General features: G+C 48.0%; 1 protein-coding gene and 6 non-coding genes across 7 annotated transcripts; 4 read left to right on the top strand and 3 right to left on the bottom strand.

The window, feature by feature from the left end:
• Window positions 1–3,018: 3,018 nt before the first annotated feature.
• On the top strand, window positions 3,019–3,090 carry trnap-agg (transfer RNA proline (anticodon AGG)). The gene has a single exon. It is a non-coding gene; the product is annotated as a tRNA-Pro (tRNA).
• A 543-nt stretch (window positions 3,091–3,633) lies between these two features.
• On the top strand, window positions 3,634–3,706 carry trnam-cau (transfer RNA methionine (anticodon CAU)). Its single transcript has one exon. It is a non-coding gene; the product is annotated as a tRNA-Met (tRNA).
• Window positions 3,707–4,007: 301 nt separating this feature from the next.
• On the bottom strand, window positions 4,008–4,079 carry trnap-ugg (transfer RNA proline (anticodon UGG)). The gene has a single exon. It is a non-coding gene; the product is annotated as a tRNA-Pro (tRNA).
• A 183-nt stretch (window positions 4,080–4,262) lies between these two features.
• trnaa-agc (transfer RNA alanine (anticodon AGC)) lies at window positions 4,263–4,335 on the top strand. Its single transcript has one exon. It is a non-coding gene; the product is annotated as a tRNA-Ala (tRNA).
• Window positions 4,336–6,799: 2,464 nt separating this feature from the next.
• LOC148834181 (U6 spliceosomal RNA) lies at window positions 6,800–6,906 on the bottom strand. The gene has a single exon (XR_016091170.1). It is a non-coding gene; the product is annotated as a U6 spliceosomal RNA (small nuclear RNA).
• Window positions 6,907–8,095: 1,189 nt separating this feature from the next.
• On the bottom strand, window positions 8,096–8,202 carry LOC148834180 (U6 spliceosomal RNA). Its single transcript, XR_016091177.1, has one exon. It is a non-coding gene; the product is annotated as a U6 spliceosomal RNA (small nuclear RNA).
• A 3,227-nt stretch (window positions 8,203–11,429) lies between these two features.
• Window positions 11,430–24,724, top strand: LOC148834179 (butyrophilin subfamily 2 member A1-like). The gene is made up of 12 exons (XM_088916983.1): window positions 11,430–11,598; window positions 12,496–12,570; window positions 14,097–14,432; window positions 15,575–15,856; window positions 16,867–16,974; window positions 18,235–18,252; window positions 18,802–18,828; window positions 19,391–19,423; window positions 19,756–19,782; window positions 21,560–21,586; window positions 22,646–22,672; window positions 22,878–24,724. The coding sequence occupies exons 2-12, from the start codon at window positions 12,498–12,500 to the stop codon at window positions 23,402–23,404; spliced, it is 1,485 nt and encodes a 494-aa protein (XP_088773109.1). The 5' UTR covers window positions 11,430–11,598; window positions 12,496–12,497; the 3' UTR covers window positions 23,405–24,724.
• Window positions 24,725–25,804: the final 1,080 nt, after the last annotated feature.

Here is a 25,804-nt window from a genome sequence, read left to right as displayed (position 1 = left end):
TCGCTACATTACCAGCTGACATATTTCAAGCCCAAATCACACTCGTATGTGAGGAAAAAATATATACAGCATATGAATATGTATATACTGTACATGACTGCGAGGAATATAAAACGTGGGTGCAACATAATGAATAGCAACCTGCTGAAATCGTTTATTCATTTTTGATTCAAGATTTTTTTATTTGCCATATACAACAAGTGTATTGGAAAACTTACTCGTTCAGCTGCAGCCAGTAACAGTAGAGAAAAAAAAATAGGCACAAGTGACAAACAGACATGGACGATAAAATTAGACAGTAGACGTTTTAATACAGCCAAGACAGGACAGTGCAAACAGTGCAGTACCTTAAAGTGCAGGTGCTAATATGAGCTCTTTAAGATGCGGGCTGCTTGGGGGAAGAAACTGTTTCTGAATCTATTTGTCAGTGTTCTGATACTGTGATACCTCCTACCAGACCCCAGGGGTGAAAACAGATCGTGGCCCGGGTGAATTGGGTCCCGAAGTATAGCTCGAGCCCGGTTGTGGCAGCGGTCGAGATCTATCTGGTCGATGGAGGGTAGCTCGGTCCCAGTGATTTTCTGGGCAGACCTCACAACCCTCTGTATGGCTGTTCTGTCCTGTGGCTCCACCATACCACACCGTAACACCACCGGGCAGGACACTCTCAATCGGATTACGGTAACAATTGGTGAGTGTTGTCTTGCTCATCCCCCACTTCCTTAACTGTCTCAGGACGTGAAGGTGCTGGTGGGCTTTAGTGAGGAAGGCAGCAGTGTTCTCTGGCCAGCTCAGCCTCTCAGTGATCTGGAGGCCGAGGAACCTGAAGGTGCTGACAGTTCCAACAGGAGCCCTGTGAATGATGATGGGTTTGTGACGTCCTCCGTGCCCCCTGAAGTCCACTATAATCTCTTATGTTCTAACGATGTTAAGTGTGAAGTTGTTGTTGTGGCACCACTCCACCAGCTCTGCTACCTCACTCCTGTAGTTGGTTTCATCATTGTTGCTGATAAGACCGATGATTGTGGCATCATCAGCAGACTTTGTGATGCGGTTGCTGTTCAATCTAGCCACACAGTCATGTGTGATTAGAAAATACAGCCGTGGGCTCAGGCAGCAGCCCTGGGGGGCCCCTGTGTTGAGGATCAGAGGGGATGAGGTTTTGTTTCCAGTCCTCACCACTTGGGGTCTGCCTGTCAGGAAGTCCAGGACCCAGTTGCAGATGGAGTTGCTGAGGCCCAGACCCCTGACCTTGACCTCCAGCCTGCCTGGCACAATTGTGTTGAAGGCTGAGCTGAAGTCAATAAATAACATCCTGGCACAGGTGCTCCTCTTGTCCAGGTGGTCAAGACTGGTGTGAAGGGCCAGTGAGACAGCATCGCCCACTGACCTATTATTCCTATAAGCAAACTGCAGGGGGTCCAGGGAGTCCGGGACAGTACTGTTGATGTGGCCCATCACCAGTTTCTCCATGCACGTCATGACTACTGAGGTGAGTGCCAGCGGGCAGTAGGCATTCAGACATGACACCTTGGTTGCTTTAGGCAGAGGCACGATAGTAGTTCTCTTGAAGCACAGTGGGACAGGAGACAGGGATAGTGACATGTTAGATATTACAGTGAAGACGGGCCAGCTGTGCTCCGCGTGCCTTTAAAACGCAGGAGGAGAGGCCATCAGGACTGGCAGCCTTGCGTGGCTTCACCTTTCCGAAAGCTCTCCGTACCTCCTGTTCAGACAGCTGCAGCACAAACTCCCCAGACTCACTGGGCGTTTTGTGTGAAGGGTCCGTGTTGTGAGCGTCAAACCTCGCACAGAAGTTGTTTAGTTGGTCAGCAGCTGTTGTTTTAACACCCATTTGTCCTTTATAATTAGCGACAGCCCTCAGGCCATTCCAGAGGCGCGCTGTGTTAATGCCCCCACATTGTGATTCAAGTAGTTCAGGTGGGGAGCTGCGTCAGCATGCGTAGGCTGCAAAGGAACAAGTAATAGGTTTATTCCATGCTGAAAAAAAGAAGAAAGAGAACACAACGTTTCGGCCGTGGAGCCTTCTTCAGGTGTGTTCATTGTGATTCAAGCCTGTCTCTGTCGTCCCTTTTCACATGTCTGACGGCCCTCTCCAGGTCACAGCTGGCTTTCCTGTACAGCCCAGGGTCTCCGGAGTTGAAGGCCACAGACCGCTCCTTCAGCTTGGCTTTGATTTTATTCCTGAACCATGGTTTTTGACTGGGGCATGACTTCATTCTTTTATTTGGAACACAAATATCAACACAGTATTTAATATACTGTGTAACTGTATTATGATGATTATCACAAGGTAGAATCACTTAAATGAACCGAAATTGTTCATTTATACCATGAGATATTTTGAAACATTAAATGTATTTTACAACTAATTTCTTACTTTCATTTCTCCTACACGCACTATTGTTACGAACAGAAACGAAGAAACACCAAATACTAAGCTCTGGCTCGTTCATTCCGGTGCTCTCTTGTCTTTGGCGACACCTGGTGGCCACAGCGGTCAGTCCGCCACGTCGCCCGTGAACAGGCAGCGCGCGTATTACAGCCTGGAAGACGCTCTGGGCGAAACCGGTTTCATTTCTGTCTCCTTTCTAATCCGCTCCGGGATGGAATGATGAAAACTGGGAGAGACTTTTCCCCCGCCACCCACGACACGATCCACACTCAGACCGCTCAGTTATAACTCACGCTTGCTTTTTACTCCATTTCTGAGCGTTGTTTGCCTGATGTACGTTTCTAAGTTTTGTGGTCATCATCTTAATGCACTTTATACGACTTCGCGTGTCGTTCTGGTCTCTTGTCCGGTGAGTTATGAAGATGAGATCTTCCCTTTTCTTCAGCCCGGCGTTTTAATGTTTTGGGGCAATATGGTCTGAGTTACAACAGTCACACGGAAATAATGTTCATATATATAACGTTCATTTCGACAACTGAATCGTCACCCCTTTTTGCCGATATTCTGAACAGGACAATTTGAAATTTAGTGGAGCGTCGTGTGGCTCGTTGGTCTAGGGGTATGATTCTCGCTTAGGGTGCGAGAGGTCCCGGGTTCAAATCCCGGACGAGCCCACTTTTATTATGTGATGATAGGAAGACGTATCAAGCTCACCTCTTATCTTCCGTGTATCTGAAACGAGTAGACTAGAGGAGTGGGGACGTTTATTGCCACATGTACATTGGAATTCTTATTCTCACTGATCTCTCTGGACAGCAACAGATCCCACCACACAATGGAGACAGTACATGACAAACAATAAATAACAACAGGAGCAATCAATATGTTGTGGGACAATAAGCATGTAGTAGTGAGAAAAAAACATAGTAGACCATGAGAAAGAGCAGAGTGTGGACATGCTTTAAGTCTGAGGCCCTGCAGTGAGCTGTTGAGGACGCGCACTGCAGTGGGATAGCAGCTGTTCTGGAGTCCAGTGGATCTTGTTTGAACAGCGCGGTACCGCTTGCCAGAGCGCAGGGGGGAGAACAGTTTGTTCCGGATGGCTGGGATCCTAAATGACGGATTGGGATTTATTGTGACAGCGGATGGTGTGGATCTCACCGATCTGATGGGAAACCACATCGTGTGAGTTCAGACTGCAGCTCGGCAAGCATCCAGCCTCGTTAGCGCAGTAGGTAGCGCGTCAGTCTCATAATCTGAAGGTCGTGAGTTCGATCCTCACACGGGGCAGGGGTCGCTGCTGTTTTGGGCTCTTCGCAGGTGAGGCGTGAGACATTCACTCACACACACACTCGCGTTAATCCCTTCCACGCCGACTACGAGGTGGTTAGTCCGCGATAAATACGGTTCGATCCCTCGCTATGATGCTCGATGTCCACTCACACATTTTTAAAATAATGATACATGAGAGCAGCAGATAAACTCCGAGTGGTGAAGGTGTTTCCACGACAGCACCTGGCTATAAACTCGCTCTGCTGTGCTACCGAGGAGGGCTGGATATGTCTTCCTACAATTATAGAAAAAAAAAGACGGGCTCGTCCGGGATTTGAACCCGGGACCTCTCGCACCCAAAGCGAGAATCATACCCCTAGACCAACGAGCCACTCGAGAGAGTCTGTCTCTGATTTCGCATGTGTTCTTCGTACGCAGAGACCGGAGACGGCCCAGCGCAGTGAGACTCGCACCGATCGCTCAGAGGAATGAACTGGGGCTCGAGAGGGGTGTGGTGCGCGCGAGAAGAAGCAGTCAGTCCCGTGAGAGAACGCAGAGGGAGAAACCGGCGTGAGGGGGATTAGCTCAAATGGTAGAGCGCTCGCTTAGCATGCGAGAGGTAGCGGGATCGATGCCCGCATCCTCCAGCCTTTTGCGCTCTATGGTCTATATAAGAGAGACCGTTGTCTCACTTGCAACGTTGTTAAATCTTTGTTTATTTTGGGTCAGATGAAAATGCTATATCTGTGTGCAGTTAGTGTTGGAGACATTAAGAGCAATTTTAAAGAGGAATAATATTCCTGGTTGCTGAAGACTTTTATACAATCGTCGGCGATCATAAAACACAGAATTTAACAAGATGTTCGATAATTTGGGACTTTTTGTGGGTTTGGATATTTTGTTATGTCAGAGCTATTAAATAGTATGAATTGAAAATGGAATGATAAAATTTCGAACGCGATGGCAAGACCAGAGAAGTTGAGTATTGGTATGAACGGTGTGATCTTGTATAGTATAGAAGTGTTACAGTTCAGCATCGGTATCTGATTGAGGATGTCTTGTGACGTGGAGCTCTATGGCGCTAATTAAATGTGTCCAAAAAAAAATGTGTCCGCCCGGAGCGTGCTGCGGCGTGCTTTTAATTTCAGATTACTCACCACACACGACGACTAAACCTCTTTAACAGAAAGAATACTCTAAATTCTTGCGAGGCAGAGCGACAAACTTTTTTTCAGGAGATAGGGGCAGTTGCTAATCTAACTAAAATAGTGAAAAATAGGCTCTCAAACTTAACTTTGATCTCCCGAAGCTGTGATGTTACTGAATTCGGTGTTCGTGGTGTCTGCTTGTGTTGTTTTGTTGTGCTGGACTGTGCCTTAAAGTGAATTTCCCTCAGCAGGTAATACAGCTCGAATATTAAATCCGAAAGTCAGAACTGTGTGGGAGGATTTATAAAGGAGGGTTTTGAGCAGGCTGAATAGAAGGTTCAACATAGGAAAGATTCAGTTTCCAAAATATGGCTGTTTACATAATTTGGGTTTACTAAAGGACTCCAATTGTTGGATAACAGATGCTGTATCTATGGGAACTATTACTGGCCTAGGGGCCATGCCAATCTCATCTGTATCATTCTGATTTTAGTATAGGTGCTGCCGAAGCAAGCCCAAGAGTTGCCTCTGTGCGGGCTGTATTTATGGCCAGACACGAGATGTATTCCCACTCCTGGTGGCCGCTGTATCTGAGAATTTGAGAATGCTGGCTTATTCTCACACATCAACGTGTACGATCAATATTATGTGCACACCTGCACACGGTACGTAGGTCACTGCTGAGAGGCAGCCCTGTGCTGGGAAGAGGTTTCTCCTCCCGGGAGAGGGGGAGGGCTGAGGACCTGGTCACAGCAAGACTGGGACTGGTGGAGGTCATGGGGGGTGTTGATGGTTTTGTTTCTCCTGTGAAGGCTGATGGAGTTTTGTCTCCTTATCTGCACTGAGGAAGTGGCAGAGTTTGGAGCTGAGGGATCTGATGGAGGACTAGTAATAAAAAGGACGAAGATGTGGAGCTGTTACGTATAAAAACGTCTCTGCTTCTTTGATGTGGTTGTCAGGAAGAGTAATCAGTTCAGGAACAAGTAAAGGTTTATTTCGTGCTGAAAGGAAAAGAGACACAGTTTCGGCTGTGGCGCCGTCTTCAGACATGAGCACTTCTTCTACACAGCTGAAGAAGGCTCCACAGCCGAAACCTTGTGTCTCTTCTCTTTTGCGTTCAGCCTGGGATAAACCTTTCCTTGTTCCTTTGCAGCCTGCGCATGCTGACGCAGCTCCCTGCTTGAACTTCCTGAGTCATCTGTTGTCTGAGGGAAAAAAATGGCGGAAGGCATCAGCTGCTTCCTGGAAAATAGTTGAAGAAGTCTTTGAGTGTTACTCTGGGTGGAGTCAAAGGAAAAGGTGTTGAATTTAAGACAAAATCCATTAGGAATGCATTTATGATTGCATCTGTAGAGGAACAGGAAGTGGTAAAAAAGAGTAAAGTGATACTGACTTTCCTTCATCTCTGTGTTCTCTTCTGTTTCTCTCTCCTCCTGTCTTCCTTCTCTCTCTCCTTGTCTTCAGTCTCTGTATCGATTTTGTGCTCTGTCAATGTTGAACATTAACCCTTGATTATGGTTTTTATGATTTATTGTGAAGTTAATTAACCAGAATAAACCTCATTAACCCCCCTTGATCATTGTGTTTACCTGCCTCTTCGCCTGCCTGTGGGTAAATATCACCTCAGACACCCCCCTGTCCCAGGCGCTGTGACTGAGGCCCTGAGGAAGGCACTCAGGATGTGATCAGCACACGCTATTACACTTCATGGCCACCTGGATCACAACGATATAGTCTCATTTCACAGAGAGAATAGAACTTCACCTCCTTTTCCAGCTTTCCAGTATTATACCAGGAGTTTAAATTGGGTTTAGATCTACTGAGTGATAGGAGCTGCTGCAGACATTTCTCCAGTCAACAAAGAAAGGAAACTGTCCTGCACCTCACCTCACACTGACGCCCCTCAAACACTGCAATATGTTCAGCAACGGCCCGTCGCTTCCATTATAACAGGAAGGAGGACAAAAATATGGAACGCTTCACGAATTTGCGTGTCATCCTTGCGCAGGGGCCATGCTAATCTTCTCTGTATCGTTCCAATTTTAGTATATGTGCTGCCGAAGCGAGCACAATTCATTTCTCTGTGCGGGCGGTATTTATTGCAGGGCATATGAGATATATGCTCCTGTCATGGTGAGCACTGTAGCTAAGAATTCATAATTATTCTTTCACATCAACATATATGATCAGTATTATGTTTCAACAAGTCTTTCTTCAGCACATCACAATTAAGAGATGTTCTGAATGGAGAGAAAATACCCTTTTAAAAACTTGTTCTTTCACATTGGAGCAGAGATCTCTGGGAAACGTCTGTGCAGCAGTGAGACTGACAGCCATGGACCGTCCAATGGCAAGGGAGCCTGTGGAGAAGGCGGGACTTCCTCTCTGCAGGATTCAGGCCCGGCCCTGAGGAAGGAGGGGGAGGAGTTTTAGTCCTTCAGACACAAAGACGCTCGGAGCGACTTGCTGTTGTTCGGCTGCAGTCGCTTCATGAACTCGTGGATTGAGTCTCGTTTCTCTGAGTGCAGACAGAGCTCCAGCTGTAGAATGAAATATCCACCTCTGTAAACAGCAGGGCTGCGACAGTGACCCAGCAGGATCGGGGCTCCAGGCAGCAGAAGAGCCTAGAAGGACTGTGCACTGTAATTAACTGGATCAGGGCTGATCAGAACAAGCGCTCATGGCACAAGCTTTATAGAAGAGGAGGGTGATACTGATTTTCTTTCATTTCTGTGTTCTCTTCTGTTCTCTCTCCTCCTGTCTTCCTTCTCTCTCTCCTTGTCTTCAGTCTCTGTATCGATTTTGTGCTCTGTCAGTGTTGAACATTAACCCTTGATTATGGTTTTTATGATTTATTGTGAAGTTAATTAACCAAAATAAACCTCATTAACCCCCCTTGATCACTGTGTTTACCTGCCTCTTCGTCTGCCTGTGGGTAAATATCACCTCAGACACCCCCCTGTCCCAGGCGCTGTGACTGAGGCCCTGAGGAAGGCACTCAGGATGTGATCAGCAAACGCTGTTAGACTTCATGGCCACCTGGATCACGATATAGTCTCATTTTACAGAGAGAATTTCACCTCCTTTTTCATCTTCAAGTGTTTAAATTGGGTTTAGATCTACTGAGTGATAGGAGCTGCTGCAGACATTTCTCCAGTCAACAAAGCAAGGAAACTGTCCTGCACCTCACTTCACACTGACGCCCCTCAAAATATGTTCAGTAACCGCCCGTCGCATCCTTTATAACAGGAAGGAGGACGAAAATATGGAACGCTTCACGAATTTGCGTGTCATCCTTGCGCAGGGGCCATGCTAATCTTCTCTGTATCGTTCCAATTTTAGTATATGTGCTGCCGAAGCGAGCACAATTCACATCTCTGTGCGGGCGGTATTTATAGGAAGGCACATGAGATATATACCCTGTTATGGTTGGCTTGTACTTAAGAAATAATTCTTATTATTACATATTTAACATGTACGATCAGTGTTATGTTTCAAAAAGTCTTTCTTAAGCAGGCCACAATTCAGAGATGGTATTTTCTCTCCATTCAGAACCTTTTTAAAAACGTGTTCTTTCACATTGGAGCAGAGATCTCTGGGAAACGTCTGTGCAGCAGTGAGACTGACAGCCATGGACCGTCCAATGGCAAGGGAGCCTGTGGAGAAGGAGGGACTTCCTCTCTGCAGGATTCAGGCCCGGCCCTGAGGAAGGAGGGGGAGGAGTTTTAGTCCTTCAGACACAAAGACGCTCAGAGCGACTTGCTGTTGTTCGGCTGCAGTCGCTTCTCCAGCAGGACCGGTGCTTCACGAACTCGTGGATTGAGCAGCTCCTGTACAGCGACTCATGCTAAAGCGTAATTAAAATGACTGTTGTTGTAAATGTGGGGGAAGTGAAAGTGAACCAGTGAGTCGCAAGAAACCTGTCCGAGGCAGCAGGGGGAACTGAAAACTGTAGAGCAGTAGAGTAGTACATTAGTTTATAGCTCTGTGGTCATGTACACTGGATTCCTGATTCGCACTCTTCTCTCAGGACGTACACATAGAACAGCAGACTACCCCACACAATGTAGGCGTTGCATTACAAACAGTAAATAATAACAACCAGAATGAACTGAGTGCTTTAATCAGGCTGGGAGGGAAGTCCTGACGTTATGCAAAACCCCTCCAGCCACAAAAGGAATGTGGCTTTTGGGGGTGGGATAGCTCAGTGTTTGAGCTTGGCAGCAGTGTACAGAGGTGTGTGTATACTGAGGACTGCGTGGTGGGGCAGGAGGAAGCAGTGTGTTTCTGACACTGCACAGCGCCCCGGGGAAAGTTCAAACACTCTTTTTCCAAAGAAACACGTTTTGTGGCCCGACTTGACCTGAAATCAACCTCCATGAGATCAGAATTTATTTGCCCTTTGTTTACACTTTGTAACGCACAACCTGAAATCAACCTCCATGAGATCAGAATTTATTTGCCCTTTGTTTACACTTTGTAACGCACAACCTGAAATCAACCTCCATGAGATCAGAATTTATTTGCCCTTTGTTTACACTTTGTAACGCACAACCTCCAAGCAAACAACAAATTGCGGCCCGACTTGACCTGAAATCAACCTCCATGAGATCAGAATTTATTTGCCCTTTGTTTACACTTTGTAACGCACAACCTCCAAGCAAACAACAAATTGCTCCAACACTCCCTAGACGTCATTACAGCAGGTGAACACCTGGAAAAATGGGTTGGATAAGTGTTCACACCCCTTAGGAAGGGCAATGGTAAATCAGCTCTGGTGTGACCTTTTACCTCCCACATCACACAACAAGCCAATCAGCCTCCCCCCTCCCCGTTCAACTGGAGCGGTTCTGATGGCTTCAGAACAGAAGCAGCCCTTCCTGTAGCTCTCCTCTGCCGGGTAGTGTGTTTCCAGGTGAAGACACAACTGTGGCAACAAGGTCAAATGTCCTCTGGGATAATGTTGTGGAAAGGCACAGAGCAGGAGATGGATTTGAAGAGATTGCAGAGGCCGTACGTCTCTCTCGGAACACAGTCGAGACCATCATTAAGAAGTGAGAGGAGTTTGGCACCACCCAGACCCTGTCTAGATCAGGCCCTACCAAATGACCAGGCCAGAAGGAGTCTGATCAGAGAGGCCGCCAGGAGACCAGTGGCAACTTTGAAAGAGCTGCAGGCCTTCACTGCTTGGCTTCGAGACTGGGCAAACTGCACCTGTGACAGCAAAATATCCCCGGCACTCCACGGATCGGCCTTATCTCTTCCACATGGGGATCGAATCAGTTATTGCTGCACTTTACAGGAGATCATCCGGATCCACCCAGCTTCGTTCAATTCATCATGCTAGGCACCTCTTCAGCCTGATCCAGTTACTGAAAAAATATCCACACTCCCACAGTGGTCTCCCTGGATGCAGAGGATGCAAGATATCAGATGGCTAACTGCTTATTAACTGGTACAGTGAGCGATGCTCCCTCTGATTTTTAATGGCCTCTGTGCGCAAAAATTTCAAGTTGTGCAAATTTTTTCCCCTTTTTTTAAATTGTTAACCTGAAATTCTTTTCTCTTAATACAGTCATTCTCATAGAAGCACGGAGATCCAAAAGACCGGGACAGCGATTCATCGAGCCCAGTCACAGAGAGCGTGTGGAGCGAGCATGAGCAGTGAGGTACGAGACAACAAGAGCAGAGATATCGATGATCAAGTAGCAATGATAATGCACACGGCCAAGTTGGGCCTCAATTGTCTCATGTGGTCAATTGAGCATTTTTCAATCGACGACCGTGTTTATTTTATTATTGGCATATTTTTGGGGGGAATTTAATTTTTTTTATGCGCAGTTCAATTTCCTATGCGGGCTGATTTCATGACCTGTGTGCGCACGCACACGCGCACAGCTTAGAGGGGACATTGACAGTGAGATAATTGATTTCAATTCCTTTGACGACACCAGGTGGCCCATTGACCATTAAACCAGGTTCCCTCCTTGCTCTCAACGAGCAGCTGCTTGCTTTCCTAGCTGCTCCCCTGCTTCCCAGATTTCTGCCTTCCTCCCTCCCCCGCCCCGGGCTGAAAAGGCTTCGGCACAGGCCTGGCTCCGGCTTGTCCCAGGATACGTGTGTATCTGCACGGAAGCCCGTTAGAGCCAGGGAGACGAAAAAATTTTTTTTTGCATTTAAACAAGATAGTAAAATGAGACACCTTTTTTCATTTATACATGATAACATTGCATTAAAGCATGATAATTCATTTGGGAACGATATTGCCTACTATATTCATACCTCGCATTATGTATGCAATAACATCATCCCACACTACGTTGTATTGTGCTTTAACAACAGAAGAAAAACCTCACACTCCACAAAATAAATATGTAGATTTTCTCCCTGCCTCTAATAAGCTTCGGCATATCTGTGCTTCATGTGCAGGCTGATGTGAATACCCAGAGTCCTCGGCCTGCTGCGCGGCTGACAGTCTCCGCCGTGTCTCTGACTGCAGGCAGGCTGTGAGCTGGAGGGGTATGGGAATGTGGCTCTGCAGGCTGGGCGGGGCTGAGCTGGCCAAACAGGTCTACTCTGCTACAGCGAGGGCAGGGAGTGAATTGTGTACCTGTACTAGTCAACACTACAGTCAGGTACCGCTCATAGTACTGGGGATTATACGGGAGAGGAGGCTTCACCTTTCAATTCATAGCCATCTCTCTACAGCTGCTCTCAGAGCCACATTGCAGAGACACTGATCCGGGAGCTGGACTGTGTGAGGTCAGTGCTGAAGAGGGGTCAGAGGACAAGACTGAAGCTGCTGTGTGCTGGAGTGACAGTGAGGTCAGTCAGATACAGCAGTGTGTGAGTGATCAGTCAGGACTGAAGCTGCTGTGTGCTGGAGTGACAGTGAGATCAGACAGATACAGCAGTGTGTGAGTGATCAGTCAGGACTGAAGCTGCTGTGTGCTGGAGTGACAGTGAGATCAGTCAGATACAGCAGTGTGTGAGTGATCAGTCAGGACTGAAGCTGCTGTGTGCTGGAGTGACAGTGAGATCAGTCAGATACAGCAGTGTGTGAGTGATCAGTCAGGACTGAAGCTGCTGTGTGCTGGAGTGACAGTGAGATCAGTCAGATACAGCAGTGAGTGATCAGTCAGTCATGAAGCTGCTGTGTGCTGGAGTGACAGTGAGATCAGTCAGATACAGCAGTGTGTGAGTGATCAGTCAGGACTGAAGCTGCTGTGTGCTGGAGTGACAGTGAGATCAGTCAGATACATCAGTGTGTGAGCGATCAGTCAGGACTGAAGCTGCTGTGTGCTGGAGTGACAGTGAGATCAGTCAGATACAGCAGTGTGTGAGTGATCAGTCAGTCAGGACTGAAGCTGCTGTGTGCTGGAGTGACAGTGAGATCAGTCAGATACAGCAGTGTGTGAGTGATCAGTCAGGACTGAAGCTGCTGTGTGCTGGAGTGACAGTGAGATCAGTCAGATACAGCAGTGTGTGAGTGATCAGTCAGGACTGAAGCTGCTGTGTGCTGGAGTGACAGTGAGATCAGACAGATACAGCAGTGTGTGAAAGAGCTGTTTTCTCTGCACATTCTCACTGGGGCCTATTCCGCTGACCAAAAAGTGTCGCTTTTCAAAGTGATGAATCAGAATATCTTTTTTGTTTCAGAGATGACGTCAGAGAAAAAGATGTGGCTGCTTGCACTTCTGTCGCTTCTCCACAGGACTTCAGTCTCAGAAACAGGTACAGTCAGGAGGGACGTTGTGAGACAATATCAATTCTTCTGAGCTCCCATCTCCAGAAGGAAGTTAAGGGCAGTGAGGGTGTCTTGACCCCAGAGTATGTATCCCTAGTAAATCCAGGGATGGATGATCTGTGAGGAATTGCTGTGCCTACATAAGTGGTCTCCCTTCTTCTGCACTAGAAACCCCAATTCATCACTGTGAGCTGGTGACTAAAGACCCTGGCCCTTAAAATTGAGGTCCAGACTGTTAGCGGTCATTGATCGTCGGTCTTAATAGTAGGGGTGTCTGCCCTAGTGTCCCACCTGAGCTCCACCTCAAACATCAGTCGGAATCCCTCTTTCCGATTCTACTGTCTCTCCACAAGACCTGTGTCTCAGGATCAGGTGCAGCAAGGAGAGACTCCTTTTCCCATTAAAATATCTCTTCAGTTTAATGGTCCCTGCCCCACAGAGCCCTCTGTTGCTCATGGTGTCCGGGTGAGGTCTTCAGATAGGCCCCGGATCTGGTACTGATGACCCTGCCGTCCCAGAGGGTTCAGTTTCGGCATGCCTAGTGGGTGCCTAGCAGACTCTAGTGGGTGATGAGTGGGCCGAGTTGCTGGACGGAGATTTGGAGAGACAGGATAGGTGATGTTGGCATACGGCGGGCACACACACGCGGGTGTCAGAGCTGGCGTCTCTGTCCGTTTCCTCGCAGCGGGCTCCCCATGCCATCCCCCAGAGCGATGGCCCGAGGGTGCCAAGGAGATAAGGAGAGGACAGAGCCCCTGAGCCACCCCTGGGCACAGCTCACTGATCAGACTTCAGGGCTCAACCCTGCAGCTCTGTCTCCTGGGGCGGACTAGGTTCACTTAGTGGAGCACAGGAGGCACAGTGGCACATTGCTGCCTCACAGCGCCAGGGCCCTGGGTTCAATTCCTGGAGTGCTATCTGTTTGAATGTTCTCCCTGTGTTTGTGTGGGATTCCTCCAGGTGCTCCAGCTTCTTCCCACAGTCCAAAGCCCATCATTTCAAGAGATCGTACTGCAACGGGATCTCCCAGTTTCGAGTGGCACAACAGTACATCGAACTATAGTTCTCGTGTGTCGTAGTACAGCATTTAATCCTAATGCAAACTCTAAAGACTCCTCAGTAAATGAAGCCAGAGCATTTATCTTAGACAACTGCTCACTGACTGACTGGAAAGGCTGATTGGAGTGGCCTGGGAGAGAGATTACCAGGAGTTTCTGAAGACAGTCCAGGGGTTCCAGGACGGCCAGTGTGAGGAAGATCAGGGGAGAGGGAGAGGTCATAGGTCACCGATCTTCACTCCTCCTCGGTCACGTGCGAGGTTGAATCAGAGGGCAGATGTTTGACTTGGGCTTCCTAAACACTGCAGGAACAGCTATAAAGCAGAAACACAAAAAGCAGTGCCTGGCTGGCACATGCGCTGTTTTGTTCCATAATGCCAGTACAAGCTTGTCTCAGTGAGCTTTCTACATAGAAGACGGAGTCTCATGCAGTCTGTGTGCTCTTTCTCTTTCAGAGACTTTTCAGGTTCTTGGTCCCCCTGCTCCTGTTGTTGTGTCCCCCGGCGAAGACGCCGTCCTGCCCTGTTCCCTCTCACCCAGTGTCAGCGCCGTGGACCTGGAGGTCAGGTGGTTGAGAGACGGTCTCACAGCTCCCATCTGCTTGTACCAAAACCAGCAGTACATCTTCCAGGACCAGCGCTCCCCCTACTGGGGAAGGACTGAACTCTTCATGGCTGAGCTTGCCAAGGGCAATGTGTCTTTAATCCTGAGAGATGTGATGCACTCCGACCGGGGGCAGTACAAGTGTTTGGTACAGTCTAAAGAAGCTGTGGTTGACCTGGGTGTGAGAGGTAAGGGTGTCAACTCACTCACAGTTTGGTTTCCTTCCTGATGGCAGAATGACATTTGAGATGTGTGGGATCGAGCACACTATTGTCCAGCATGTCTCTGATGATTCATACGCACAGCTGTGTACCTTTAGGTACATATCCCAATATATGGGCTGTGGTACCATATGGTTTACAATAAGGGTGGTGGGAGTGTGGAACAAGCCACCCAGCCATGTGGTTGAAGTTCATATCCTGTTTTCTTTCAAGAAACCTCTGGATGATCCTTTCTAAATCAGTTTTAGTGATTGAAGGGATATATCATAATCGATTAAAATAAATATGTTACAATTTGAGCAATGAATGGCTCATGTGACCAGTGTTGTTGGTAGACCAGTTGGTGGCACATTTCCAAGTCAGTGTCCCAGTGTAGCAATGCCACAGGGATACTGTGCTGTAAGAGGTGCTGAGTTTCAAATGAAAGTGAGTGGTCAGTACAGATCCCAGGACACTGTCAGTAAGAGTAGGGATGTCCTTACAGCTGGTCAGTACAGATCCCAGGACACCGTCAGTAAGAGTAGGGGTGTCCTGACTGCTGGTCAGTCCAGATCCCAGGACACTGTCAGTAAGAGTAGGGGTGTCCTGACTGCTGGTCAGTCCAGATCCCAGGACACTGTCAGTAAGAGAAGGGGTGTCCTGACTGCTGGTCAGTACAGATCCCAGGACCCTGTTAGTAATAGTAGGAGTGTTGACCTGGATCTCCTGGCTGAATTCCACTATGGCCTTGTATAGTCTGGCCTCCCTTAACTCAACTGGTGAGTTGAGTAATTTCTCACTTCTCTACCTGATCAGTGTGTGGTGGGGGTGATGGTATAGAATTAAAGTATTTTTTTACTTTGAATGTTTTCTAATATACCTTCGTCTGTTCTTTACTATTAAATAACACCACACTGCTCCTCTCCTTTTAAAATATTTTGCTCTGCCTTTTTCTATGGATACCACTTTTCAAAACTGAAAAAGCACACTCAGATATGTCATATTTCTGTTATAGGCATATGTTTTTAGGTTTTCTTTTTTACTGTGACACATCTCAGGTCAGAAGTTAGCAATGGGTCAGGTCAACAATTGATTTCAGTGTATCTCTATCTGATGTCTCAAACCCACAGCCCTGGGCTCCCAGCCCTCAGTGTCTCTCCACTCCCCTGGAGGAGGTCAGACCCAGCTGCTGTGCAGGTCAGAGGGCTGGTTCCCTGCACCAGCAGTGATCTGGACAGACAGAGATGGACATGATGTGACCTCGCTGTCCAGCACCACAGTGGAGAGGGACAGTCAGGGGCTCCTCAGTGTCAGCAGCTACATCCCAGTCCAGCAGGAGTCCAACATCTTCTCCTGTCTGGTCCGAAGTGCCCAACCTGGACCAGACTGGGAATCTCGGCTCCACATTCCCAGTGAGTATTGAGTATGAATAGTGGAGCTCACCTGTAACACCTCTAGTGTATCACAACCATCCATAATACATAAATAAGCCATTGATGCCCATCCATCCATTTTCTCAAAATGTGATCTAATACAGGGTTGCGGGGGGAGCTGGAGTCTATCCACAAGGCAGGATACACCCTGGACAGCACACCAGTCCATCACAAGGCAGACAGACACAGACACACCCACATCGGGGCCAGTTTTCCTTGATGTCCAATAATATACCAGCATGTGTTTAGACTGTGGGAGGAAACACAAGGGGAACATACAAACTCCACACAGATAGCACCCCAGGAACTGATCCCAGGACCCAAGTGGTATAAGGCAGCCATATCAACCACTGCGCCTCCCTGCTGCTCATAGTTGCCTCCTGTTATGCCTTAAATCTTCAGAGCCTGATCTCTCTGGAACTCAGGAGCTGAGCAAGGCTGGGCCTGGTCAGTCCTGGCACGTAATAATTGTAAAGAAAACCTTGCTGCAACAGGCGTTGGTGGGCCAGTAGGGGGTGCTCTCTTCCATCTGGACTGGAATTTCCAAATCAGCACTGCAGTATAGTGACAGGGGACACAGTGCTGAAGAGAGGGTGTTGTTCTTCAGATGGGAATGTTATGCTGCTGCTCCTGACTTACCTGGTCATTAAAGACGAAGATCCAAGGACAACAGATTGAAAGACTCGAGGTGTCAATCCTGACCTCCCAGCTAAACCCAAAACTGATCTTGTACTCTGACTTTCCCTAATATTCCTTTTATTCCAGCTGTTCACGAAATGTTTCATTTTTGCCGTGAATCGGGGCTATTGTTGTGCACATTGGCCACAAGGTGGAGCTGTACTTCACTGGTGGATGAAATGGTCCTCATCTTTATCTGATGCTCTTTGGGGTGTCTTGGGATGAAAAGTGCTCTACAGTGGGATTCATGATACTAGCCGATGGCTTGTCTGTCAGTTCCTGTGGGATCACATTCCTGTGCTGTTTTCCAGGAGACTTTTTTTCTGGGCCCTCTGGATGGATGGTGGCTCTCTGTGTAACAGCAGCTGTGACTGTAGCAGCGTCAGCACTTCTGGTGATCCAGTGGGGGAGAATGGACAGTATGTGCCCATTATAGACCTGTGTTTGAATGTCTGTGTCAGGAGGGGTTTAAACACCACTGTATGACAGTTCACGATCAGCACAGGACACCCTGCTCTTGAGAACAAGAGTTTCCATATGGCTCTGTACAGATATCATGTAAAGAACTGTAGATCCCAATGGTTTATCTTCTCCAAGCAGGGTGGGCTATGTGCTGCTAAATACTCATTTCAGTCTGAGTAAGCATCAGTGCACAAGACTGCCTCCAGAATCACCCCCTACACTTAAAAACACCCCTCTCTCTTCAGATGCATCAAGTTCCAAGCTTTTGTCCGGTGGACGTGTGTGATATCACCTGATATCCCCAAGGAATTGCTCTATGAATGGGCATCTTTGAGCATCTCATCTTCTTGACCACCCAGATGGGCTCCTTTGTATTGTATTCAGTGTGCAGAACTCTTATTCAGTGTGCTCATGTCACCCCACAAACACTGCCACAGAGTCTTAACGTCTTAACATTGCCGAAGGCCAGTCAATGAGCTAATTAAAGTGCTCATGAGCCGCCATGCTTGGCAATTCGTAGAATTCGACCTGCTGCTGAAAATGCTCTCCTTAAGGTGACGGGTATTCTCCAGGAAAAAGGTTTCAGTATGAAGACTGATAGAACAGGGGGGCAAGTCTAATGGCTGCATGTCAAGAGCTCAATCTAGGCTCATCTCTACCAGGGGTAACAGAGAAAGACAGAAGATCGGTGTTTGTATTGCACATCTGATCCGTCGCATGGAGCGTTTTGTAGAATTTCACAAGATGATGATGCTGAAGATGCGTTCTCATAGACCAGATGTCCTCTTTTTCAAAAGGTTCTAGCGGTACTATCTATGTGCCCTGGTTCGTTTAGAAAGAGGCACATACAAGGGTGTTCAGGAGCTCTAACAGAGCTCATCTCCAGTAGAGCTGATCCCTGTGCATCACTCCTGCTGTGGTCTGTGTGACCAGTAGGGGGCGCTCACCCTGTTGTCTGTGTGGGTCCTAATGCCTCTGTGTAGTGATTGGGGGTAAAATAATAATATACCACAGACTGACAGTGTGAGTGCAGTACGTAGCCTAGCACTGTAGTTCCTGCGCACTGGGCCTCAGTCTCCCCAGGGGCCTGTGGTAAGTGTAAGTATATAATATCATCACACCCAGAAGGTTTTTAGGGCTGTTTAAGGTTAAAATGTTTTATTTCTTATGGTCCTCATCCTGTGCCACTCACTGTAGTGTCTATATTTTCTTACCAGGGGAGGAGAAACTGATAAGTAAGTATTTCAATAAAGACATCTGGAATGTTGTTTTTTTGTCAGTCTGTTGGAATTTCAGGCACGAGTCCCTGAAGTGTTTTTCTTACATGAGGGTGAGTGAAGCTTCTTTTCTGGAAAAAAAGACCACACTGAGGTATTTTTGTTTACCTTCTCAGTGTATTTAAAGTAAGAACAATGCTTCTAAACACAGTTACATATGCCACCGTGCATATTTAAAGCGGTATTTATCTGTCGTTATACAGCGGTCTCTATTTTATAAGTAACCGTTTGTTTTTACGGCCTCAGACTAGCTCTGTTGGTAGAGCACGAGACCCATAATCTCAAGGGAGTGGGTTCGTGTCCCATGTCAGGCGCCAGGTCCTCCATGTTGGAGGTTGGGCACAAGGCTAACAACCCTGTCCTATAAAAAAACAATATAAACTACATGCCGGAAGGAATAACAGGCAAACATCCATCCATCTTGTTATCAATTCTGTGCTGGTATTGGGCAGTTAGGTACAGTGTGTAAAGAAACCTGAGTGTCATTGGTCATCTCCTTTCTTCCAGGCCTTCTTGTCATCCAGAGAGAACTGGGTAAGTCCTCCCTCTTCCTGGAGGAAGATGAGTCGCTGTTCTGGCCCGCTGGATAGTTAGTAGATCGTGGATCCCAGCGTCTTCTCCAGATGGCTCTTGAGGAAGCCGGGATCCGGGTCGGTATCCTGTCCAGGGAGAGAGCAACCCGTGGTTCTGCCCTCTATCCTCTATATTACCCAGCCACCCTTTCTCTTCTTCCAGTACCCTGGCAAGCAACGGGCGCAAGGCAGGGTACACCTTAGATGGGACAGCAGTCCATCATAGAGCAGGAAGACACAGACACACACACTAGCACCAGGGACAGTTTTTCCAAAAGCCAATTAACCTGCCAGTATGTCTCCGGACTGTGGGAAAAAACTGGAGAACCAGGAGGGAGCCCACAGGAACACAAGGGTAACATACAAACTCCACACGGACAGCACCCCAGGTCCAGAACTGAGCCCAGGGCCCCAGCAATGTGAAGCAGCAGTGCTCACCACTGCACCACCATACAGATTAGTGAAAACTCTAAACGCAATCATTCTTGAATGTTCTTAACAAGGATCCACTCTTCTCTTTACAGATGCCGTGAAGCGTGCCCCAATCCCCAAATCCCGTACGTATGCTGCTGGCATCCTGTCAACAGTGTCTGTATCTCTGTGTTCAGTGTGTGTCTGTGACTAACAGTGTCTGTATCTCTGTGTTCAGTGTGTGTCTGTGATTAACAGTGTCTGTATCTCTGTGTTCAGTGCGTGTCTGTGATTAACAGTGTCTGTATCTCTGTGTTCCAGTGTGTCTGTGATTAACAGTGTCTGTATCTCTGTGTTCAGTGTCTGTCTGTGATTAACAGTGTCTGTATCTCTGTGTTCAGTGTGTGTCTGTGATTAACAGTGTGTGTATCTCTGTGTTCAGTGTGTGTGATTAACAGTGTCTGTATCTCTGTTTCAGAGTGGCAGTGGTTGTGCAGTGCTGCAGGTAGGTCTTTCTCCTTCTGAAGATAAAGGCACAGTAAATGATCTGCCATCAAAGACTCCTGTTCCTGGTGTCGTGTCAGTGTTCCTGGCCCAGGCTCAGGGAGGTGCTCACCCCATCACCACAGTGTGTCAGTCAGGGGAAGACAAGGGCTGCCCCCTGTGAACATTGTCTTAAAACTACATCTCCCAGAATACACTGTACTCTCTGAACCAGTCCCAGTCCTGGTCCTGGTGACCCACACGCCTGTTGGTTTTTGTTCCAGCCGAGCCCCCAGTCAAACCCTGAATTGGCTGAATAAGAATGTGATTACTGTGAACTGTTTCCGCCCAGCTCTTTAACATGTTGGGGCTTTAATTGTTGTATTTTGTAAGTGAGATAAAATTCCAAACTTGTGATATCTTCGTATCCGTTAGGTATCACCAGAGCCAGTGGTTTGGCTGGGAGGGACTCTTTCATCGCGCAAATCTGGCCCCACCATCCACTTGCACTGGTTGAAAAAGGACAATCACCTCTTTCAGAAAGCTTTTATGTTGATGGTAGTTTCATAATGTGTTAGCACTTGTACAGATTGTGAGAATGTTTAGTGTTTTGAGATGCTTTTCTTTGAAATAGAGTTTATTTTGATTGAAAACAAAAATCTTGGTATCAGTTAGAGAAGTGGTCTGGCATTTTGAGAATGTCACTCCATCTCCCTGTGTGGGAAAGGCCTGCAGGACGGTCCGTGGGCAGTGACTCACCTGGGTCTGGGTGAGCTGCAGAGGCCATTGGCTTAGTACAAGGGATCCAGAGAAGAGCTGCGTCATGTGGAGATTCTTTGAAGTGCAAGTTCTCAGAAGAAACAACTGCAGAGTCAGTTCTCGGTTTGTGAATAGCCCAGGGCTGTATTTTATTTGAGATCATATAATTTCCCTGGTTTCATAAACAGTTTCCCCGGCAGAACAGTCAGGGCCAGGGAGGGATCGTCATAAAGCTGGGCTGTTTTCTCCTTGAAAGTGTGAAATACTGAAATACAGGATGGACAGTCCTGCCTGCATCTGCTCACATCTGAAGAAGTTTTAAATGTTTATCACATTCATTTAAAAATAGAGTGTAGTAGATCCTACAGGGGAGGCATGGTGGTGCAGTGGTTATCATTGCTGCCTTGCAGCACTGGGACTCTGGGTTCAATTCCCGGGGTGCTATTTGTGTGGAGTTTGCATGTTCTGCCCTGTTCATGTGAGTTTCGTCCCCGTGCTCCAGTTTCTTCCCACAGACCAAAGACATGCTGGGAGGTTAATGGGCTTCTGGGAAAATTGGCCCTGCAGTGAGTGGTAAATTACCCAGAATGCTATGTGAACGCTGTGTGGAGTGGACCCTCAGATGAGACACCTTTGTCCACTGGGCGGACAACTTGGCTCAGCTTCTTCTTTGTGCGCAGTGCTGCGTCAGTGCAAATGTGTGCGCATCAGTGTCGTCTTTCCACAGATTGTGCCCCCACAAACAACGTCTTCACAGCACGCTTCATCAGGCTCACTCATTCACTGTCTTATTGTCGACACAAGTGTGCTTTGAACACTTTTAAGAAAGTAGCATGACAGCACGTTGAAAGTAATGTACTGTAGCTATTTACCGTGTATCAGGAATGTGATGTATACAGGACAGATACTGTGGCCCTTCTCATCTGTCCGCAATTGCATGACCTGCTGGCCAGAGCCGATATCTTACCTGTGCTGGTCAGTGTCCAGTGTCCACTAGCGTCCTACAGCTCAGTGCTGACTCTCTCCTGTCGTCCTTACAGATGAAGAGAGGCCCATTCCAGAACTGCGTAAGTACACTGTGCAGGGAAGCACAACTTCTGATGGGTGACAGGGACGATCGTATCACCAGTCACCAGCTCTCTGTCACGAACCGCATTCCTACGAGCACCCCTCGCCGCCACCACCCGCGCACTAATTGATCAAGTGTCATTCCTCAGGCTCTTCCCTGTTTATACCCTCTCACTCTGCTCAGTCCCCGCTCACTATTGAGAATAACCCTTGGCTTCCTCTTCTGCGTGTAAACTACACTCGACTTGATTTCTGGCTCCCCAACCTTGTTTTCCTCCTGCTTCGCCTTCGTATCGTCTCTCGTGTTGGATTCGGATACTCTCGACCTGACTCTTGTGATACCTGACCTAGCTCTCCTACCCCGACTACGACGTTTGCCTTTTGCCCTTGGGATTTGGACGACCATCAGTAGCTACCTACAGTCTCAGTGCCGCATAGGGTCCAACCAGGTGCTCCTAACGCCATCCTTGCCCCTCTCCTATATCCCATCTCCTGTCACCAGCTTCCATACCATCAGTGTCTCCAGCTGCTTGAGCTTGTCCCTCTGTCCTGGGTTTCAGGACTATTTCACTGGACACAAGATCTACACATGCAGCTAAAGGCCTTGTGAGACCCTTCTCCCCTCTTGTCTAATCCTGTTCTGGTTTACTAGCCAATTTAGACTCTGATTTTCATTCTGCTGGAACGGTGATGGTAGATTTCTGTACTGCAGGCATGAGCTTTTTTACAGTCTGCACAGATAACCGGATTGGTGTAATTAGTCTTTGAATGGCTATCTACTACAGACAGTACTGACCACCAGACCCATCAGCACTGACTGTACTGACATCGTACGTCATACAGCGTGGAGTCCAGTGTGTGTCTGTGACTATTAGTGTCTGTATCTCTGTGTTCCAGTGTGCGTCTGTGATTAACAATGTCTGTATCTCTGTGTTCAGTGTGTGTCTGTGATTAACGGTGTCTGTATCTCTGTGTTCAGTGTGTCAGTGATTAACAGTGTCTGTATCTCTGTGTTCAGTGTATGTCTGTGATTAAGTGTCTGTATCTCTGTGTTTCAGAGTGGCAGTGGCTGCGCAGTGCTGCAGGTAGGTCCCATCTGGTAAACACACAGCACTCACTCTGCTGTTGTCACACACTAGGGTAGTTTTAAACTCCTGGTGTCGGGGGTTTTTGAGACCAGTCCCAGTGGTGGGTGAGTGGGTGGGTGTATGTTACCAGCAGTGGATGGCTGGATAGCTCACAGACCAGAGATTCCCAGTCCTCCTGACCTCTCCTGTTTCATCCCCACAGCGGACGTGACTCTGGCCCCTGACACTGCTCACTGTAATCTGTCCCTGTCTGAGGACGGGAGGAGAGTGAGCCTGGGACAGGAGCAGGACCTTCCTCCCAGCCCACAGAGATTCGATTCCCAGCCCTGTGTCCTGGCCACGCAGGGCTTCACCTCTGGGAGACACTACTGGGAGGTGGAGATGAATGACTGGTGGAGAACAGGAGTGAGCAGAGAGTCTGCGGAGAGGAAGGGAGACTTCGGCTTCTCTCCTCAGAGAGGGTCCTGGGCTCTGGGCTGGGATTATCCTCAACTCTCTGCTCTCACTGACCCTAAAACCAATATTCCTTGGAGGCAGCAGCCCAGGAGGCTGGGGGTGTGTGTGGATATCGAGGAGAGACAGGTCTCCTTTTACAATGCGGAGTCCAGGACTCACATCTACACTTTCACTGACGTGGTCTTGAATCAGGGGGAGAAGATCTATCCCGTCTTCTGTACCTTCAATCATAAAGACCTCGTGCTGGTGCCTCCTGCCTACTATATAGACTAAACAAAGCCAGGGTGATCTCAGTCATAGCTGTTATTATCCTTTATCCAGTGTCAAGGGTGCGCGTATCCCAGCAGTGGGAATGTTCATGCAGAAAACAATGATGGTCAGACCGTTATTGCTTGTCTGGTCTGCACTGGTTCTGTTCCCCAGTTCACTTCAAAGCTGCGGCTGGCTACACCCAAATACAGGAAGCCAGTCAAATAAGCGTGAGAGATCTATTGATCTATTGATCGCCAAAGGCGAGGGAGAGAGTTAAAGACACAGAAATGTCACCTGTATTACTGTTCGTTATCTCTCTCCACTGCTGATGGGTGAAAGGTTTTTTCATTGTCTGGAGTGGAAATTGTAGCTGCTCGATATGGGTGTTTTCGGGTCGGGGATGCTGAAATGCAAATCTGTGCTACCCTCTCCCAGGCTCCTATGTGTGGTGCAGGGATTTTTTGAAAGGAGTCTGTTTATTGAAATGTGATATTTTCCTTTGTTATTATTGTATTTATAGCAGAGGAGAGATCCCTGGGGGGGAAGCAGGGTGACGTAGCGGTCAGCATTGCTGTCTGGCTGCGCTGGGACCCTGAGTTCAGTTCCTGAGGTGCTGTCTGTGTGGAGTTTGCATGTTCTCCCCCCCCATTCAAGGGGGTTTTCTCCAGCCCAAAGACGAATGGGCTTCTGGGAAATGTGGCCTTGGTGTGAGTGTGTGTAATCTGTGTCCGAATAAAGTGGTTAGGAAAGGATGGATGAGATCTGTCAAGTTCTGTAAAGGTGTGCTCACGTCTCAGGGTTATCAGACAGTGCAAGCAGGTCCGTACCGAGTGCTGACCAGCAGACGTTCTGCCTTGCTGGGTGTGGAACTGCGGCCCTGCACTCGTGTCTGGAGCAGAGCAGAGGGGAAACGAGGAGGGACAAGAAGCAGAGAAGAAAGATTCATCTCTGCAAGAAATTCCACCATACAACTCCTCAATGAACAGAACTCAAATTTAATATAGGAAAGCAGCTATATTTCTCATATTGGTCGATTTCCCTTTTTAAAAGCATCCTTAATGGTATGTTTGCCTTTTTTCAGCGTCGGTCCAGTGTGCGGGCTCACCGGTGGAGGATTATGTATTTCTGAGAATGGGCTTATTTTTCAGCAGTAAAGATTTGCATCTACCTCTGAGAGTCAAGTTAGTCAGAGTCCTTGAGCTCTGGAGTGGACTGTGAATCTGTAGATCTGTAAATATGATTTTGTGTGTTGTGGATTTTGTAAAGCTTTGATCAATGAATACTTGTTTTCTAACACATTGCCTTGTAATTATTATTCACAGAACAATAAAGCTCTTAAGTGAACGTGCTGGATAATTCTTGACCAGTGGGGCTGTTTCAGTGTTTGCATTGAGTAGCTTTTAGAATTTGCTTGCTGATGTCAGGACTGTTATAGCCTGACTGTTCTTGCACCCCTGTTATAAGGAGTTACAATGAAAGTTCAGCTGGGGTGACAGCAGCCAAATTCAATCAGCCTCAGCTGTCCTAAATCAAAATCTTTCTGCAGCTGTATCACCCTGCAGCTCACAGCGGGCAGCCCACTGAAGCTCAGTAAGTGTGAGTCTGGCCAGTACCTGGAGGGGAGACTCCTGGGAAAAGGTGTGGTTGCTTCTGGAAGAGGTGTTAGTGGGGCCAGTAGGGGGCGCTCACCCTGCAGTCTATGTGGGTCCTAATGCCCCAGTATAGTGATGGGGACACTATACTGTAAAAAAGGCGCCATCCTTCGTATGAGACTTAAAACCGAGGTCCTGACTCTCTGTGGTCATTAAAAATCCTAGGGTGTTTCTCAAAAAGAGTAGAGGTGTTACCCCAGAGTCCTGGTCAAATTTCCCCCTGGCCTTTACCAGTCATGGCCTCCTAATAACCCCCCTCTCTGAACTGGCTTCATCACTCTGCTCTCCTCCCCACTGAAAGCTGGTGTGTGTGAGCAGACTGGTGGTGGAGAGGATCCCCATTACCTGTAAAGCACTTTGAGTGGAGTGTCCAGGAGAATTCTATTTAAGTGTAAGGATTATTATTTCTTGATGTTATTTCCATCACCTTCAGTTTCAAACTGAACTGGGGCTGGATACTCCAGGACCAGGGCTGGGGTCCCTGCACTGACTGGATCAGAGATCTCCAGGACCAGGGCTGGGGTCCTTGTACTGACTGGATCAGAGATCTCCAGGACCAGGGCTGGGGTCCCTGTACTGACTGGATCAGAGATCTGTTGCACGAGGGCTGGGGTCCCTGTACTGACTGGATCAGAGATCTCCAGGACCAGGGCTGGGGTCCCTGTACTGACTGGATCAGAGATCTCCAGGACCAGGGCTGGGGTCTCTGCACTGACTGGATCAGAGATCTCCAGGACCAGGGCTGGGGTCCCTGTACTGACTGTATCAG

Source organism: Atractosteus spatula, chromosome 5, assembly GCF_055471065.1.
Source record: "Atractosteus spatula isolate fAtrSpa1 chromosome 5, fAtrSpa1.hap1, whole genome shotgun sequence".
Lineage (NCBI taxonomy): Eukaryota > Metazoa > Chordata > Actinopteri > Semionotiformes > Lepisosteidae > Atractosteus > Atractosteus spatula.
This window is presented reverse-complemented; position numbering and strand designations above follow the sequence as displayed.

Excerpts from the sequence above, each read along its gene's own strand:
- LOC148834179 (XM_088916983.1), top strand. The coding sequence starts at position 12,498 with ATGACGTCAGAGAAAAAGATGTGGCTGCTTGCACTTCTGTCGCTTCTC. Across the intron at positions 12,571-14,096 it reads GACTTCAGTCTCAGAAACAG|AGACTTTTCAGGTTCTTGGT; the intron begins GTACAGTCAGGA and ends TTTCTCTTTCAG. Across the intron at positions 22,673-22,877 it reads GTGGCTGCGCAGTGCTGCAG|CGGACGTGACTCTGGCCCCT; the intron begins GTAGGTCCCATC and ends TCATCCCCACAG.